Source organism: Dermacentor albipictus, chromosome 6 (assembly GCF_038994185.2).
Source record: "Dermacentor albipictus isolate Rhodes 1998 colony chromosome 6, USDA_Dalb.pri_finalv2, whole genome shotgun sequence".
Classification (NCBI taxonomy): domain Eukaryota; kingdom Metazoa; phylum Arthropoda; class Arachnida; order Ixodida; family Ixodidae; genus Dermacentor; species Dermacentor albipictus.
The window spans coordinates 125466805-125487109 of NC_091826.1; the positions used below are offsets into that span (position 1 = coordinate 125466805).

The window sequence follows — 20305 nt, forward strand, 5'->3', positions numbered from 1 at the left end:
CAGCACGCCCGCCCGTCGCATAGCGCCACTACGTGAGGAAGACGGACATTTGTCGCACTCCTGACCACCACCCGCTCTGCTACCACTGCGGAGAAGTGGATCACGTCTACCGCCGATGCCCATACCGGGAAATGGGACTGCGAGCGTTGGCCGTGAACACGCCGCGACCACAGTTTGGCGAACGACCTCGCGATATTGACGACTACCTCGCCGCCACTCAGTGGAGCCCTCGATGACCGTCCCCTTCGGCATCGCCAGGCCGCCACCTGTCACCGCAGCGCCGACCATACACCGGCCCAGCCCGGGGCCGCTCTGCGAGCCCATATCCCGAAAACTAGAAGCAGCAACCGATGGAGGCGTGGTTGCTGTTCATCGAACTGACGAAGATCCTCCGCTGCCGACGAAGACGCCGAAGAGACAATCTCGACGATATAATAACGACACGCCACCATCTCGACGAAGTTAGAAAGCCAAGACTACACCGACCAAAGGCGACTTGACGACTTGACGTTCCAACTTCAGTTCAACACGACGCATCCGTGATTCGACGCCAAGACCTAACTGCAACGCCAGACAAAGAACCACCCACCTCAACGTGCTTCTCGACGGCCACGCAGTTACCGCCTTAGTGGACACAAGGGCCGATTTCTCCATAATGGGTGGACACATCGCCACCCAGTTGAAGAAAGTTAAGACCGCATGGGAAGGCCCTTAAATTCGGACCGCTGGAGGACACCTCATCACGCCGACTGGAATCTGCGCGGCAAGAATTACCTTTCATGACCGGACTTACCCTGCCAACTTCGTTATCCTCCAACAGTGTTCGCGAGGCGTCATTCTCGGTATGGACTTCCTGAACCAACACGGCACTATCATCGAGCTGAAGTCGAAGTCGACAACGCTGTCGGAAGATCGAGCGATACCGCCGGAGAGCTCTCGTAGTCACCATGCCTTAAGCGTGCTCGAAAGTCGTCAGCATCCCGCCTCGCTCCAGCATTGTCATTTCCGTAGGCACCAAAACACCTGCCGACGTAGAAGGCGTCATCGAGGGTGACCAACGTGTACTGCTAGACCGTGAAATTTGCGTCGCAAGGGGGATCGCTCGATTACATGGAGGGAAAACTGAAGTGTTGCTGACAAACTTCAGCCACGAGTTCAAGGACATGTACAAGGGCACGACGATCGCGTACACCGAGGAAATTCTGGAAACCAGTAATGCGTTTGTCCTTTTGGACTCCGCCTGATCTACCCCGACGACCATGGTTACCGAACCAGACTATGACAATAATCCAAGTCTTCCCGTGATTAAGAAACAGCAGCTCAGAAGTCTGCTCCAACGACACAAAGGCTGCTTTTCGACGTCATCGAGGATTCGACAAACACGAGTTGCCAAGCATCGCATAATCACCGAGGAGTACGCTCGACCACTGCGCCAGAGCCTTTATCGAGTTTCGCTGCGAGAACGTGAAGCTATAAGACAGCAAGTCGACGATATGGTGCCCGACGACAACATCCAGCCGTCGAAAAGCCCGTGGGCATCCATGGTTGTCTTGGTGAAGAAAAAGGACGCAACCTAACGTTTCTCCGTCGATTATTGTCGACTGAACAAAATCACGAAGGATGTATACCCCCTACCACGTATAGAAAACGCATTAGATCGGCTCTGCATCGCAAAATAATTCTCGTCCATGGCTCTCAAGTCTGGCTACTGGTAAAGAGAAGTCGACGAGAGAGATCACGAGAAAACCGCCTTCATCACGCCAGACGGCCTCTACGAGTTCAAGGTCATGCCATTCGGACTCTTCTCGGCGCCTGCAACGTTCCAGCGCGTCATGGACACGGTGTTAGCAGTATTGACGTAGCAGACCTGTCTTATTTATTTGGATGATGTCATCGTCTTCGCCGAAAATCTCGACGATCACCTTAGGTGGCTTGCGACGGCACTAGAGGCCATCAAGTCATCAGGGCTCACTCTGAAGCCAGAAAAGGGCCGCTTCGATTACGATGAGCTTTTATTCCTAGGCTACATCATCAGCAAGTCTGGAGTCCGCCCCGACCCACAGAAGACAGCTGCCATCGCAAAGTTCCCGCAGCCCATCGACAAGAAGGCAGTGCATAGATTTCTTGGCATGTGTGCCTACTACAGGCGATTTGTCAAGAATTTTCCACGCATCGCTGAGCCGCTGACACAGCTAACTAAATGTGACGCCGAGTTGAAGTGGGCAACGCCGCAGGCCGACGCATTTCAAGAACTCAAACTACGCATGCAGTCGCTGCCCATGCTTGCGCACTTCGATGAGCACGCCGATACCGAAATCCACACTGACGCCAGTAGCCTAGGCCTTGCTGCCATCCTTGTCCAGACAAAAGATGGTCATGAACACGGGATAGCTTACGCGAGCTGGTCGTTGTCAAAAGCGGAAGGCAATTATTCTACAACCGAACAGGAATGCCTCGGCGTCGCTTAGGGTACAGCGGAATTTCGCCCTTGCCTTTATGGCAGGCCATTCAAAGTCGTCCGCGACCATCCCGCCTTGTGTTGGCTAGCGAATTTAAAGGATCCTTCAGGACGGCTGGCGCGGTGGAGCCTAGGATTGCATGAATAAGATTTCACTGTACCCTATAAGTCCGGACGAAAACACTCTGATGCCGATTGCCTATCACGCGCCCCCATTGACTTGCCGCCGCAAGGTGACGAAGACAACGACGCTTTCCTTGGCATTTTAAGCGCGGAAGACTTTGCTGGACAGCAGCGAGCAGACCCGTAGTTGAAAAACCTAATCGAGTATTTGGAAGGGCACGCCGACGTTGTCCCTATGGCATTTAGGCGAGGATTATCTTAGTTCTCGCTTCAAAACAACCTACTCGTAAAGAAGAACTTCTCACCAGTGTGCGCCAACTACCTTCTTGTTGTCCCGTCAGGACTTCATCCAGCAGTATTGCACGCCCTACATGACGATCCAACCAGTGGACACCTCGGAGTTTGCCGGACACTATAGAGGATACAGGAAAGGTATTCTTGGCCGCGCCTGACCGCCGACGTTGCCCGTTATGTCAGAACATGCCGAGACTGTCAATGACGCAAGACACCACCGACAAGGCCAGCCGGATTACTACAGCCAATCGAGCCTCCTTGTCGACCATTCCAGCAGATCGGGATGGACTTGCTGGCACCTTTTCCGACGTCAACAACCGGAAATAAGTGGATCGTCGTGGCGACGGACTACCTCACCCGCTTCGCTGAAACTAAAGCACAGCCGAAAGGTAGCGCCACCGAAGTGGCTAAATTCTTCGTCGAAAACATCCCGCTGCGACATGGCGCCCTAGAAGTCGTCATCACCGACAGGGGAACGGCCTTTACAGCGGCGCTCACCGAGGCCCTTCTGAAATACAGTCAGACAAGGCACAGGAGGACGACAGCCTACCACCCACAGACGAATGCCCTTACGGAGCGGCTGAATAAGATTCTCGCCTACATGTTGCCAATGTACGTCGACGTCGAACACAAGACCTGGTTGCCGTCCTGCGGTACGTAACATTCGCTTACAACACGGCGGTGCAAGAAAACACAGATCATGCCGTTCAAGTTGGTTTACGGCAGGAACCCGACGACGACGCTCGACGCCATGCTGTCGCACGTTACTGACGAGGAGAATCTTGACGTCGCTACCTATCTCCAGCGCGCCGAAGAAGCCCGACATCTCGCGCGCCTACGGATCGAGAACCAGCAGTGTACCCACAGCCGAGACTACAAACTCCGACGACGCTTCGTCGAGTACCAGCCCGGCGACCGTGTTTGGGTATGGAGCCCGATATGCCGACGAGGACTGAGTGAGAAACTATTGCGACGCTATTTCGGACCCTACAAGGTCATCCACCGTATTGGCACACTGAACTATGAGATCGTGCCAGACGGCATTTCGCATTCACAGCGGCGCCGCGCACGACCTGAAGTGGTCCACGTGGTGCGTCTTAAACCCTTTTACGGACGCTAACGAACTTTCCCTTTTTGTTGTTTTCTTTGCTACGAGTGCTTCTTTATTACTTCCGTTTGTTTGCAGCATCGGGTCGATGGTGTTTAAGACGGGGGTATTGACTCGTGTACTTGTCTTTATCAGGCGACACGTTTTACCACCTAGCAAACGTTATCGCACAGCACGGGATGCGCCTGCATGTATCTGAAGTTTCTGGAAAGTTATCGATGCTTCTATCTGCTGTCTGTTGTCGACGAACTTGTGTTATCTGATTTCATCGCTTGACGCGAATGGTGTAGAACTATGTAGAAGGCATGCGGGTCCCAACGATTAGTCTGGAACATTCGACGACTGCTGCATAAAAGCGGACGCGTTTGACCCGCAGATCAGATTTTCGACAATCGCCGACTGTGTTCGCCGCTGTCGCCGTTCTTTGAGTGTAGCCTGTTTTTGAGGGCACAAGTTCGCCCAATAAAACGCAAGTTTCGTCTTTCTCAGTTTGGCTGCTTTCTGCACAGTCACTAGCACGTGACAATGCAGACAAGCACCGGCCCCTCATAGCAAAGTTCACATCTTTTTTAAAGACAATGAACAGGTTTTTGCAGCTCCACGTAAGCTTAAAGGTTCGTAATTTTTCATACGTGAAGACTTCTCGTTTACCACTCGCCAGGCCAGAAAACAACTGATTGAGTTTGCTAAGACGCAAAACAAACCGTATATGTTATCTGTTGATAGGCTGCCTATTGGTACAACGACATATGCCTATGATACCGCTGCACAAACTGTTGTGCGGTGGAATAGATAGCATGAGAGGCGCACGTGCACTCACGACCGTCAGGAATTGCGATCGTCTCCCATTATAACACCAATATCACTATCGTTTACTAACATCCGAAGCCTAATATCAAAGCATGAAATGGTTTCTTCCAAGATGGCGATTCTGATATAGTCATTCTCACCGAAACCTGGTTGCATTCAGATATTCCTAATAATGATTTTTTTTCTCGTCAGCACTTACAATATCTTCCGGCATGACCGCCTTGACAGGCGAGGTGGTGGTGTCATTTTCGCGAATAAAAAATTGATTACATCTCATTACGGTAATTCAGACTCGAATCTCGAGATAGTGTGGGCCGCCTGTCTAACCCGTTCTACGAAGGTACTCATTGGTGCCTGCTACCGTCCTCCTGATTCACACCAAACCTTTGCCACCAACCTTCGTAGCAGTATTGCTACTGCAATTAAGGCTTTCCCAGCGGATATAATTTATCTATTAGGGAATTCTATTTTCCACACATCGACTGGGCAAAGCTAACCTCTACCTGTCGGGTGTCATTAAATTTCATTAATTTAACCCTAGACTTCAACGTCACCCAGTCTGTCAACCAACCCACTCGCGGTCCCAACATCTTAGATTTAGTACTTACAACCAACCCTGAAACAGTTCAGCAGATGACATACTTGGGTGATTTTAGTGACCATATTCTACTCCAATTAGCCCTTAATATTCCGTTACCATGTACGGGTATAGTAAAAAAAAAAACAATTCGAAACTATAGCAAGGGTGACTATACTACCATTAATCCTGACCTAGATTTTTTTTTTCAACAATGCATTTCTCCCTTCCTTTTGCATTAGAACGCTCGAGAAAAACTGGGTACTATTTCGAGACAAATAACTGTCATTATTAGACCACCACATCCCATTATTCAAAATATCCAACGATAAATCGAACCCATGGTTCACCTGTTTCCATCGGCGTCTTCGAAACAAGGAGAAACGCTTATACACTAGTGCTGAACAATTTCACACTCCATCGGCTAGGGAAAAATACAATCAGTGTTTAAAAAACTACAACTCCGCTTTATCCGCTGCTAAGGATGACTATTTTTCACATGATCTTCCATTTCTCCTCAGATCCAACCCTAAATAGTTCTGGCAGATTATCTCTACGAACCGCGGCACTAGTCACATTTTTTACCTGATAGCGACCACGTGCCCCTTCCAGACAATGAGTGTCCTTCATGCTTCAACACATATTTTTCATCTATATTTAATACTGAAGGTCACTCCACCCTACCTGATGTTCCCCATTTAGACTATCAGTACATGAAGCCCATCGACATTACTATCGACGGCATTGTATCTCTTACAAACAATCTTACGTTATCTAATTCTTGTGGCGTCAATGAAATTAATTCCAAAATAATAAAGAACACTGTTACGACTTCTAGCAAAATACTGTATCACATTCTCAAGCATTTGCTAACTTCAGGAGTGCTCCCGTCAGATTGGAAGACTGCGAAAGTGCTTCCAATATTCAAAAACGGTGCAGATACTCACCAGATAACTACCGGCCAATTTCGCTCAGTGTATTTGTTGTAAAGTGTTCGAGCATGTCATTGCTTCAAACATATGCAACCATCTGGAATCAAACAACTTTTTCTTCATTAATCAGCACGGTTTCAGGAAGGTTTTGTCATGTGAGACACAGCTTTTAGAATTCACGACTGACCTGCATGTAGACATGGACTATAACGTACAGATTGACAGCATATTCCTTGACTTTTCCAAGGCATTTGATCGAGTAGCCCATTACTGCCTCATTTCAAAGTTAGACGCACTAAGATAGGATTCACTGACACTAACTTGGCTCCGGAACTTTCTAATCGAGGACAATTTACAAACGTTAACAATATTTCTTCGCCCCTTCCTTGTGTCATTTCCGGCGTGCCACAAGGTAGCGTTCTTGGGCCGCTACTGTTCCTAATATACATTACCACTCTACCTAATAACTTAACATCCCGAATGCGAATATTCGCAGATGACTGCATTATTTACCGCCCTATAACCAGCCTCGATGACCACCTCATTCTTCAAAACGAACTTCATCTCATATTGGATTGGTGTAACACTTGGTTAATGACTCTTCATTCGTCTAAATGCAAAGTAATGTCTTTCACTCGTATAAATTCAATCTCTTCTTTCCAATATAACGTAAATAATAAGCCAATTTCTACAGCTACTTCCTACAAACGCTTAGGCAATAATCTCGCACCAAACCTTTCCTGGGCCCATCACATTGCTACTGTATGTGCTAATGCTTCAAAATGACTGGGGTACTTACGCCGAAACCTACGTAATTCACCCCCTAACATCTGTAAGCTAGCTTATCAGATGTTTCTTCGCCCCCAACTCGAATTTGCCTCTCCAATCTGGTAACCCCACCATAACAACCTAATCAGCTTATTAGAATCAATTCAAAATAGGGCCGCCAGGTTTATTTCGCGTAACTACACCTACAATTCAAGCATCTCACAAATAAAAGTTGATATTTCACTTCAGCCACTAAGCACTCGACGCGAGTTTGCACTCATATCATTATTTCACAAGAGCGTTCATGCGGATAGGAAATCTTTACGGCTTGAAGTCGCAGCTTTCACATCTCGCAGATGATATAATCCCCTCAGCTTCAGGCCCATCTACGGAAACACACATGCATTCAACTGGTCGGCGCTTACTCGTGCCATTCGATTGTGGAACGCTCTTCCTGATTTCATCGTCTCGGAACCTAATCCCGATAAATTCCGCCAGCTCATCAGTTTATATTCTACATAAAGTGCATGATGCTTTTTTCTTCTTTTTCCAGTTATGTGCTCTCTTGTTTATGAGCTCATCATTTCGCTTATTATTCTTGTACTTTTTTGAGTATTGTCTAGTATTTGTACTGGAATGACTACACTTTTTTTCATTGTTTATTGAAGGAATTGTATCGTTTGTATTTTTCTGCAATGTACAGGCTCGTCCACTCTTAGGGTGAACACGGCTCACCGTGGCCGCGCTCCGTGGGGCACCAGTGCGTCCGGCGCGGCGGCGCATCGAAGCGAAGCGGCGCAGGCGCACACGGACCTCGGGGAGGCGCTTCGCGTCGTCTGCGACGGCGCTGGAGCGCGCCGCTCCGGCTTTGGTGCAAAGTAGACTTCGCTAGACCCAGGTGACTGAGCGACCGAGGCGGCGTTGCGGGAAGGCGCCCTTCACTAACTGGAGCATTTTCCAGCTGGTTCGGTCTACAGCTTGTGAACAGCCTGCTTAATGAATATACATTAACAGAAACAAGCTTCTCACCACATAAATCACTTAGCATGTTTTTATAAGTGATGAGGGTAAAAATACAGGCATTTTTTGCGCTCTTTATTAGGCTGGGGCGTAGTGGCGACGCTTGATAGTCGTGCTAGAGACGTCACCCATCCAGAGGCTGTTCTTGATTTCCCGAGCGATGGAGGTCGGGTTTGCAGCAGCCGCCGCAACAATGGTCATGTATTCAGCTTCAGTGGTCACTGTTTGCCGGGCTTAACGGGAAGCCTCCGCGATTCTTCCATCCTTCTTGTAAGCCTGGACGATTCGATTCGCAGTTTTCAGTGGCTTTTTTTGTTATCTACGATATAACGCGTTGAGAATAGTTTTGTAGGCACAGATCTACAATGTGTCGTCTTTCTTTTTCCGCTATCCGCGACATGGCTAGTTTCCGGAAGTGCACCGGGGAAATAAAATCCTGCACTGTTTCAGCGTTTTTATCGCCGAAGTGCCACGGCTACCGGCAACCGAACAAAATGCAATTCATCATGCAAGCCGACAGAAATGCGTGTAATGGAAACACCTCTCGTGTCTTTCGATTTGACGAGTCATCCCAGAATCTTTAACTTGTGAGCGGCCAGTCACTCACTTGAGCAGCCGTTGGCTGCACCGCATCACTATATTAAGCTAAAATGAAGTAGCATGACCTAAGCAAAAAAAGAGAAAGAAAAGGTTGGGGGGGGGGCGTCGGTAGATCCGGCTGACGCCCATGGTCAGTTAAAAAGTAGACTGGCCCGAACATAGCAATCTGGCTTGGGCCGGGCTTGGCTTTTACAAATGTCGAGCCCGTCGGCCGACCACCGGCATGCTGTCGGCAGACGACACCGGGCCGGCCTCATGACCGCCGGTTTAATTGTCGTGGCCGCGTTCGTCCTACACACGGACCGGCCACTTCCCCATGACGACAGCAGCATCGCTTGTTCAAGGCAAGGGTTCCTGTGCCGTATTCATATTTGGGTTTTACCCACTCAGCCTCGCCATCCCCATAACCCCTAAATAAAAAGAGAAATCAATTCCTCCTTTTCTCCAAATTTATCCGATGCCCACCTATATGGCGTAACGCAGAGACCATGTGCCGCTTCGGGACGCATACCACGCAATTATATGCTAGTGAGAATATGCATATGACCTATTCTGAGGAAGTACTGAAATGAAATACAAGCGAGTAACGACCTAATTACCCGGCAAGACGTAATTTAAGCTAGAAAACAGACATGTAGATTATAGATTTTCCACTTCAATTACCATTCAAAACGGACAGAAAGGGCATTCGCATGCGGCGTGCATCGACTCCAAGGAGAAAAAAACAAACAACAAAAAAAACGACGGCGCCACATGTTTCACTCCACTTAATTAACGTAATCAAATAACTGACCGCCGATTCCGCTAAATAAGAATGCGACTTCTCGCGTCAGGTAGCCGTCAAAGGACCGGCACCACTTCGGTGATTTTAACCAATCTGTGACAACAAAAATGAAGTTTTTTTTTATATGATTTAGAAAGATGAAAAGCGTGAGTAAAATTGCCGCCAAATCAGTTGCTATGCCGGGGAGAGCCCTTTCCTACATCGCGCAAAGCGCTCCATGCAACTCTACCAGCGACATTAACGCGTCAATAAGAAAGTCACGAAGTAGCGGATGTCACTTCTTAGTTGCTGTCGAAATAATGTTATTGCCCTCCTTGATGGTAAAATCGATGGCCAACATGATGATGCATGCTTGACCAATCGCTCTCTAACTTTCTGTGGAATTTATTGCGGGTTTCGGTCGCTTTCTTAGGTCAATTAAGCAAATTTGTTCTAGCATCAAGACATGCGCGAAATGGCACGCTAGGCTCATCACATGATGACGCCAACGAAAAAGAGCGCGCCTAATAAGTTTCTCGGTATGCACTGCACCAAGTGCTATGAGGAGGAGGAGGGAAGACCAAATCAGAAGGGAGGGAGGTTAACCAGAATAACGTCCGGTTGGCTACCCTACACCGGGGGAATGGGAAAGGGAAAACAAATATCACAGGGAGAGAGAGGAGGGAAAGAAGGAAGGAAATTGCGGCTGTGAGAGTAAAATGTGAGTAAATGTGAGTGAAGTGCTGTGAGAGTAGAATAAAATGGCCCCAGCCTAATAAAGAGCGCGAAGAAATGACTGTATTTTTACCCTCATCACTTATTAAAAACATGCTAAGTGATTTATGTGGTGATAAGCTTGTTTCTGTTAATGTATATTGATTCAGCAGGCTGTTCACAAGCTGTAGACCGAACTAGCTGGAAAATGCTCCAGTTAGTGAAGTGCGCCTTCCCGCAACGCCGCCTCGGTCGCTCAGTCACCTGGGTCTAGCGAAGTCTACTTTGCAGCAAAGCCGGAGCGGCGCGCTCCAGCCCTGTAGCAGACGACGCGAAGCGCCTCCCCTGGGTCCGTGTGCGCCTGCGCCGCTTCGCTTCGATGCGCCGCCGCGCCGGACGCACTGGCGCCCCGCGGAGCGCAGCCACGGTGAGCCGTGTTCACCCTAAGAGTGGACGAGCCTGTACATTCTGGACCCTGTTATTTTGTACAATGCTTTAATACTTGTATAAGATGTGTATACATTTTTCCACTGTCTATTAATATAGTATGTCTATTACGTTTTGTTATATGCCCTATATACTTGTTTAATTATACTGCAACGCCCCCCTTACCCAATGCCTCATACGAGGCCTGTAAGAACATTGTTAAATAAATAAATAAATAAACCTCGTCACAAGTTCTTGCGTTTCATATTGCAATATTGTGCTTTTTTCAAATTCTGATGCTGTAAAGGTTTGTTCCAGGCATGCCGTGAAGTGGACAGCACCTGTGTAAAGCAACACACCTCACCCACTAAAGGGAAGCTACTGTCTGCTAAAACAAGGCAATTGTGTACGCTTTTGCTGCTCCTACAAGGTAAACAAAACAGGATTCAGATGTAAATACGCTTCATATATGCTGTATTGGTTTGTTAGTCTTGAGATACATTTCATATTTTGTAGCAGATGATGTGAATGTTTCTTCATATATACGGTTCAGCATAATTGGTACAAACATAAAATGAAACACTACAAGGGTTTGGCAAGTCTGTGCTGCATCTCATGTGGTACTGTTCTGTTCCAACACAGCCTGTACCAAGCACATCTTGGTCCTCATCACAGGAGCCCCCATCTACACGAACAGGAAGCAAACTGGAGCCGAATTCGCGAGGCTTTTACAAAACTGACAAAAAAAGCCAATTCAGAAGCGGATGAGATATCAAGTACACGGAGGACTGTGTCAAGAATGAACAGAGCGTCGGAAAATATTGTTCCAGCACGGATATTGCCCAAGTTATCTAGGTACCTCACCAAAACAAAATCTGCATGTTAAGGTGCACCTGAAACCTCTGAACAAGCACGGACGACGTGGCCAGAAAAGTTCCGTCAGCTTACCCTTCCTTAATCTGCTTACTGGCGTTCTCAAATTCAATTTGTGCCAAGTATGCTATCTTTCAATGAATACAAGCTTTTTCATGGCCCATTCTTGTTAAAAATCATTCCTTTTCCTCACCCAAAAATAAAGGTCTACCGATTCTTTGCTCATGCTTAATACCAGTCACTGTCTAGTAGCACGACATATCTGTAGCAGTAGGTTCTAGTGTATGTCGCCATGTGCAATTCCTCTCCCTAAATAGCTTATGCGGAAACGGCGTATGCGTCTTGCATTAACCGTTGCACCGAGGGCTATGTAGCATTTGACTTTTCTTGATGTTTTTAAGCTTCATTGCTTCCAGGGTAGAGTGGCTTCCTTATTGAATGCAAGCTTTCTCTCTCCCGTATTTATTACTAGCCTCGGTCAGGATTGCTCTCCTTGCTCGACAGCCTAGGTTTTTGCACAAGCTACATTGAAGTGATTATTTGCATAATCTGATTTCGCTGCTGTCCCAATTAGCGCTGCTCGCCGTGTTACGTTTCTCGTATGTGGGAGTCTAGTAAGTCGCATTGGGGTAAGCAACTGCTTCCGCAGTCCACACAGTGACAGACTCGCAATTTACAAGCACTGCAATTGGCGCTCCCTGTTCATCCTTTCCTGCTTCAGCTGTGAGCAAATGATGCTTGTGCGCCTCCATCGGTCGTGATGTGGCGTTAGCGGAGACCAGCATACGGGATTAGATGGTCTGAGGTTTATGAATTTGATAGCCACATGGGTGGAAAAGCCTGCAAAAGTGGCTGCAAAATGGCGATGTCCAGGAAACTAACTTTACACACATTGAGAAAATGTGGGGCACGAAGTGTGAGTTAGACATTAGCGGCATGCGAAACAATAAAAGATACATGCAGGTTGGAAAGGAGGTAAGGCTAAAATGCCGGGTAGTCCATGTCACTGTGTTGGCTGCAATAGCAGATGCTTGCGTCCCCCGATTGCTTCGCAATGCAAGTTGCTCTTCTTCAACGGCGAATGTCAGTCCAAACCAGACACACTGCAATCTGCTTGCGCTGCTGGTTGTCGCATGTCACCAGACCAGCATGTACGATGAAGGCAAGCACTGTGCCTGAAGTTGCATGGCTGAATACGCCGTAAGCGACCCATGGTGCGTGAATGCTCAATGTTGTCGTGTGGATTTTAACCAATGTATCATATATTTTCAGAACCTCATGCGGTTATTGAATGTTCAGTCTCATTTGATCATGGTCACTGGGTTATGTTTGCCGGATGTGGCGGCCTGGTCAGATGTATGGGGCAACATTCTCTCAAGGTAAGCATCTGCTCCTGAAGGCCACACAGAAACAAAGACTCCCAATTGACAAGCACCCTTATTTGCGCTCCCTGTTCGCTCTTTTCTAGTGCAGCCATGGGCAAATTATGCTTGTGATCCTTCATCGGTCGGGATGTGGCGTGAATAGAGACCAGCAAACGTGATCACTTGCCCCGAAGTGTATGAAGTTTATAGCGACATGGGTAGGTAGGCCTGAAAAAGTGGCTGCAAAATGGCGATGCCCAAGAAACTGACCATGCCCACATTGAAAGAATGTGGGGCACGAAGTGTGAGTTACACATAAGCGGCATGCGAGAAAACAAAAGGAAACGTGCACGTCGGAAAGGAGTTAACGCTTAAATTCCGGTTAGTACACGTCGCTCTGCGGCTCCGGCAGCACATCACCGCGTCACCCGACTGATTCGCAATGCAAGTAACGGCGACTGTCGATGCAAACAAGTGGCACATTGTCGAATCTGCTTATGCTGCTGGTTGTCGCTCGTCACCAGACCTCCATGTGCGATGACGAAAGTGAGCAGTTTACGAGCTCACCTTAATGATTTCAGCGTACCTCTACATTCCAATTTTCATTCTGCTGTTGTACGAGAAGGTGCACAGCTTTTCTTCGGCCAATAAAGTCGCACGTCCTGTTCACTCAATTGTTGCTTGTTTGTGTTTGTATGGGCGTGAGTAGAGGCTTTTTAGTCTCCTGGCAATTAGAAAGCGACAGCTGAGGCATGTCGCAATGCCCGCAGGGTGAGCACGGCGCGTACCCAGCGTACGCTCCCGGTAAAAAGCGGCCATATTGGATATTGGTCTAAAGAAATGCATTTCTTGGATGGATGGATGGATGGATGGATGGATGGATGGATGGATGGATGGATGGATGGATGGACGGACGGACGGACGGACGGACGGTTGGATGGACGGTTGGACGGTTGGATGGATGGATGGATGGATGGATGGATGGATGGATGGATGGATGGATGGATGGATGGATGGATGGATGGATGGATGAATGGATGGATGGATGGATGGATGGATGGATGGATGGATGGATGGATGGATGGATGCGTGGATGGGTGGATGGATGCGTGGATGGGTGGATGGATGGATGGATGGGTGGGTGGGTGGGTGGATGGATGGATGGATGGATGGATGGATGGATGGATGGATGGATGGATGGATGGATGGATGGATGGATGGATGGACGGACGGACGGACGGACGGATGGACGGATGGATGGACGGACGGATGGACGGACGGACGGATGGACGGAAGGACGGATGGACGGACGGATGTTATAAGCGTCCGCTTTGGTACGGGGTTGTGGGTTGAGCCTCCAAAGTCTCGCTATTATACTGCCTAATTTTCTGCCTAGGTTAAAAAAGAAAAAAAAAACAGTGTGAGTTCTCATAACCAAATTTTCGGACTTCCTATTGTGAACTTTGTAGGTGTCTATTTTGTTTTTTCATCTCCTTACTTTTCTCCCAACAATATTCCATCTCCTCCGACAAATTTCTATTGCGGATATGTTTGTTTCCAATCTGCTCTCTGTTCCCAATGGTTTCAAGGGGGCCAGTGGTACCCCTAAATCGACTGCTCGGCTTTTATCTCCACATGCTCTATCATTTCCCTAGCTTTACCGCAGCAAGCCTGTTTCTCGTCTTGTTTGAGCAGCGCCATTTGCCGAGTCCCCCTGTAAGTTCTATGTGCTGCCGCTACTTATCTTCGTACCGCTGTGAAAGCTACAGTTTCCTTTCTTTAAAGCTGTTTCTTTATTCCACGGCGCGGCGCGAGTGGCAGCGGGAGCTCGCACGAGAGCGGCCGCGCTCGCTTCGAGCAAACCCCGAACTTCGAGAGCGAGAAGCGCAAGCAAAGCGCCAGCGGAGGAAAGCCGCTACCGCCGATGATCGAAAACGGCAAGCTCTAGCCAAGCGCCGGTGGAAGTCAAACCAACCCCCACTTTCAAGAGAAGGCTACCCAACTCAAGCGCCAGCCGCGCCAAACTAACCTCTAATTTCGAGATTTGTAGACCGAGCAGAGACATCGACGCAGAGAGGTTCCTCCCACGAGTGGTGCCAATGGATGGTTCAAGAGAGAATTTCCCGACAGTGAGTGCGGCCATAGCTGTAAGGCCTGTAATAGACTTTAGTTTGATCACAACGTCACGCAACTGAATTGTGTGTGCAATCTGGAACAGAAGCTCGAATCTAGCAAACTGATAGGAATGAGACAAAAAACGTTTATGAAAACTACGCTAAACACGAGCTCGCACTTCAGAAAGCGACCGCTGGCTTCGCTGTTTTGACAGCTTTCACTGCGTGGAAGTGGCTTTACCTTTTGTCGGCATTTCCATCTATCCCAAAACTTCAGGAAAGCCTAAACCAACTGAACAAGACAAGTCAGTGAAGTACGGGCCAGCCTACCTAATTGGAATAGAGAAGTGTAAGGCTACTAGAGAAAAAATTCTGATTGCTGTCAAGCTCACAGTGTATCGGTTAGACATTTATGGCCGTTGGGCTCATAGACATAAAGTACAATAAATCAGTGCTGCAATTTCCGCACTAGAAGGACTTCCATACTTACTTTTACATAAACTAATATGCCATAAAGCAAGTTACACGTAAAAAAGAAGAAAAATCCGCAGAATCTATCTCATGATGACTGACGGCGTTAATGCGCAAAGCATTCAGGCATTGTGGCAATGTACAACATTTTGAATAAATTATCACTTACAATCTGTATTGGAGGAAGAAGGCTAAAAATGCTAAAACCGTGTACCACCTTGCCAACAGAAACCAAAGCGTTCACACATTCCAACTCAACAAAGAAACCTAAAATAAACGCAGGCTTCCAACCACAACCAGTTTTGCCTCACTGCCAATGTAGAATTGGCGTTCAGCATGCCTCAAGTTGAATGAATTACAATACGATTAGACATGGTTGTTTTTCAGCTATCAAACCCTGATTTGCGTTATATGGGGAGACCTTCTAATGTCTACCTCTCGGTCATTGGATATACTTTTTTCATTCGCGATAGAGATCTATATTTCTGGGGCTAGATACCAGGGAGCAGCAAATGTGAATGTAGCGGAAGTAGGCTAAAAACGTTAATTGTAACATAAAATAATGTAAGGCTGAGTGTCGCTATATTAACCCATTGCTCTGTTTCCAGACATTTCATTATGTCGGATCCCTGCTTGAAGATAATTATAACCTCTTGGTTAGCAAGTACGCAAATCAATTGCTTATGAAGTTGGAAGTCTACGTCATTTCTCAGTTCCCTGAGCGGTACAGGGAACTGAGAAATGACGTAGACTTCGAGAAATGAACCGTAAACTGAGAAATGAACTGAGAAACAATGAGCGGTAAATAAGACGGTGACTCACGGTACGTCTCGAAGTCTTGGAAGCAACATCCAAGATGTCGAGCCAAGTATCCGCCCGCGCCGAAGACCAGCGCACAGCCCAGCAGATTTGACAGGGTCATAACCAGTGGCAGCATCAGGAAGGCCCTGGGCATACCGATAAACGACATTCGGGACTTTGCACAATTGGACAAATAAACAATAATCCTACAAGCCGGTTTCTGAGCGATGACCATTTCACTAGAGTGAGGTATGATTTTCTTTTCTCATAACGTCGTCACCGTCTTCGTTCAAAACGGGATGCGTGGCTGCTTTTAGTGTCCCTCTAGGATAAATTTTCAAGATTTCTTCGCAGCATGGGTTTATACAATGCAGAGTTTAATGCACACCGCTCACAAGAAGACACTTTTTACAAAGTGGTGGCTCACCCATTCCATTCAATCGTTTGTCCTGCGGTCCACATACTCATCAATTTCTGCCGACGAACGTGACATCAATGGGCAACTATTCAGTGAACCTGATGGCTTCTACAAATTCAACCTCCAACGTTAATTCCCTGCAACTTCATAGCCCATCACATATGTTTTCCTTCGTTGTTCTAAATATCGTCATCACTTTTACGCTGTAGTTCGCTATTCGTAAATGTGAGATTTGTTATAGTTAATTTTGAACCCTCGTCTTCAGCATGGACTTTTCAAATGATCCTAAATTTGGTCCATGAATCCATTTAGGTAAGTCTGGTGGCATCCTGCGGTGAATACCGGCCCATCGCAGGTTGATTAAACGAATGGTCATGACCTAAAAAAGGGGCGCAGCTGTGTATCGCGCGATGGGGCAGGAAAGAATGGGCAGCTCGAAGAAGCTTGAGCGTATCTCCCCGACTGTGCGTAAAGTGCCTTTGCTATAGAGCAATAGGAGTACGCTAATAAAGACAATGCCAAGACGACAGCGATGTAATTATGCAATCGTTATAGTCCTTGGCTCACCCTTTCCTCTTTGGTGCATTTGTGTGAACCTTTTTAATGGTCATACGTGGTGTTAGTGGCGAAAGTGCCAGGTATGGACAAATAGCGTCATGCAAGTGGTGTCAGTGATTTGCGAATGAGTTGGAAATATAAATAGCGATACGTTTATGTACCTTGGATGTAAAAGGGCCAAGCAATCAGTCGCTTTAAAGTGCTTAAAACTGACTGGTACTTTGCAAGGAGCGAACCCTTTTATATAGGCGTTCGGTCCTTATATAAAATTTGGTGTATGATATACAATTTGGTGTATGATAGCTGAAGTATAGAGGACGCTCAGCTATCATACACCAAATTGAAAAAAAAACTGACACTTTATTAAAGACGAAGCGAATGTTGTTTGCAGTCTCGTTGAGAAACCACCAGAATTTCATTTAGTTCATGACGTTGACCGATTTCAACAAACGTAATTCTCTAGCTTCTTGTTTCATCGTTTTATTCGAAAAGCAATTAAATGGACAGTCCAAGCGAATTTCTGCCGTCAGCGTCGCCCTAAGGTTGAGCATATATTTAGGTATATGTAGGCTATATGCCACGCCATGCTCTACGACACGTGGTATGTGCGGGCTATATTGCCGCACCGGTCCACCACTAAAGTTGCTCATACCTGGTCTTATAAACTTGGCCAATTTATTTCTCATAATTGAGAGAATCGCAGACCACAAACAAATGCCATGAAACAAACACCGACAGCACATGGCTTTTGTCTTAAATCTTCTGAGACATAATTATTAACAGTTCGATACAATGACAAAGCTCAAACCTGAAAATGGTGTACCTTTATCGACGCGGCTGTGCACGACACCTGGGATGGGGCCAGGAAAGAGGTTTGAAATATTCTCGGTACGTGAAAGTGGTGGTAAAGTCGCTAATAAAGACGTTGGCTGTAATTAATAAACATAAATAAAATAATCCGTTGGCAGCGTTCAAACAGGGGACCTCTAGTACAACAGCCCGTTTTTACTTTGCTTACGTTTTCTTCAATTCATACTGCCACTACAGCTACGACTCTTACATTTCATGTACTATTCTAACCGGTTGCTATCGCCGTGATTGCTTCGGCCGTGTGGCAAAACTGCAATATTCCTTTAATTGTCAGAATCTAAAGTAGCAGTTTGTACAGAATCGTAAAGCACGTCTAGGTGTGGTGTTTCCAGCAAGCTACATATGACGTCTTTACTTTTTCCGGCAAATGGGGTAAGCCCGCTAAGTATGACAAATATAATGTCACTGTGCACCCCCCCTCAGTATGTAAGTAAACAGTCTCACTCTGTATGCGAGCTGTTCGTGTCAGGCTTGCTCTTGTGGAGAGCGCATAACCGTGACCTTGATGTACAATAACCGTCGTTCGCGCGTCGTGCAAAGAACACACGTGCTGCTGTAACCGCAGCTCAGCACAGTAATCTGCACAGCACATGAAAGGCACGCTTCTTTAGCTGAGACGGTTTGATGTCGCTGCTATGCCGTGTGCACAGGCGCATAGAAGTGCGCAAGTATTTCTGTTCCTACGAAACGAGAAAGCCCATCCGTCCATCCTTCCGCTGCGTAAGAAATTCGCTTTCGAGATAGGACCCACGCTTCTCACTTCAACGCGAACTAAAAGGCGGCAACGCCGGTGGAGCAATAAGCACTCGGCGCACTCTGTCCCCATCGCAGGTCGCTTTCCAGGTGGGGCCCGCACGGCCACGTCATACGCAGCCGCCGGCCGAGTGCGGTTGATCGCCGTTGATATTCGACGCCGATGAATAAGGTCGTAAAGAGCGATAAGGGCCTATAATTTAGTTTTAGAATTGGGTGCCCGAATGTCTTGGGGACCCAAGAAAACAGCGCCCGCGCAGAACCCAAGCCACCGTTTTCAGGTTATTGCGTTGGCGTTGACTGAAGACCCAAAAATCAAAAGCCAACCTGGGTCCCCAAGCCGTATCGCGCCCCCGCTCAAGAGCGACCCAAGATGCCTTGGCTTATGACAGCATACTTAATTCACAATACTAACACTGTCATTGAGTTTATTATATTTTATTGTTTGCCCATTTTTGCTCGAAAATGCATTGTGTTTGTTTTCAGTTGTAGGAAAATGTTTTTCTTTCTTGCTTTCAAGCACCTTCTTACTTTCCCCGATGCGGCGTCCCGAGTGCTCGACGCAACGCTGTCTGCGTTTGACCCGATTCTCAAACTCTGCTGTTCATCTACACCCAAGAGCAGAATACCCACCATGGTTTGGGGACCGAGTGTCCTGCGTCCCCAATTCTAAAACGCTCTAATGATCGGAACGTCATCAGCGCACATGGCGCCGCTATCTGCAGTAGTTTGATTGCGTGATCAATTCACGCTGTGCCGCTGTCCACACTGGTCTGAACTGGTCTGAACTGGTTTCCTAACACTGACAATGATACCGGGCTGCGTGGAGATGAGCAAGCGACACAATGCTTATGCGTACTTAGACAACTCTAAGAGGAGTTTCTGCGAGAATTTTTTCCCGTTTGGCTGGAAATAATTGGCCTGAAAAAAAAGCAAACACGCCTCGTGTACCTTCTTGAAAACACCTTAATTTTACGCGTCTTGCAACTGTCTAGAACCACCTATTTTACATCTTGACAATTAGACCAATAATTTGTAATATAAATGGATAAATGAATAAGAAACAATAAGACTATTACATTTAAATAAATACTTCAATATCAGGGTCTAAAAATTTCTGGACCTTCTTGAACACAGCAAGGCTCCAGACAACGTGAACTTGGTCCTCTTCACGTGGAATGTGTTTGTTTCTTTTCTTTAGACTCAGTATATGGTAGTTGAGAAACCCTGTATATCCATGGACATAGACATTGTATATGGTGCTTGAGTGGTATTATTATTTGCTGGCTTTGAGACACTAGTAGACGATAAGCACAGGAAAGCAAACTTAGCGGAAGCCAACGAGAGTGCGTTGTCAGAAAAGGCCTGTGATCGCAGCTCTGACATTTCTTTAGATTTGTTTGTCGTAGCGTTTGCCTTTTTTGTTATGTGACAGTGTCAGGTACGTCACCGCAACAATGTTTTTGCTACTTCCTCTTGAGTACGAACTG

The 20305-nt window shown here is 47.1% G+C and overlaps 1 protein-coding gene across 4 annotated transcripts in view; it reads right to left on the reverse strand.

Annotated features, from left to right (window-relative positions):
* The window catches only part of LOC135899412 (sodium- and chloride-dependent glycine transporter 2-like), a 204790-nt gene that overhangs the window by 95784 nt on the left and 88701 nt on the right, over positions 1–20305 (reverse strand). For all 4 annotated transcript variants that reach the window (XM_065428652.1, XM_065428653.1, XM_065428651.1 and 1 more), the window contains exon 9: positions 16238–16362. In XM_065428652.1, coding sequence (XP_065284724.1) covers positions 16238–16362 — 125 coding nt within the window. The remainder of the gene's footprint in view (positions 1–16237; positions 16363–20305) is intronic.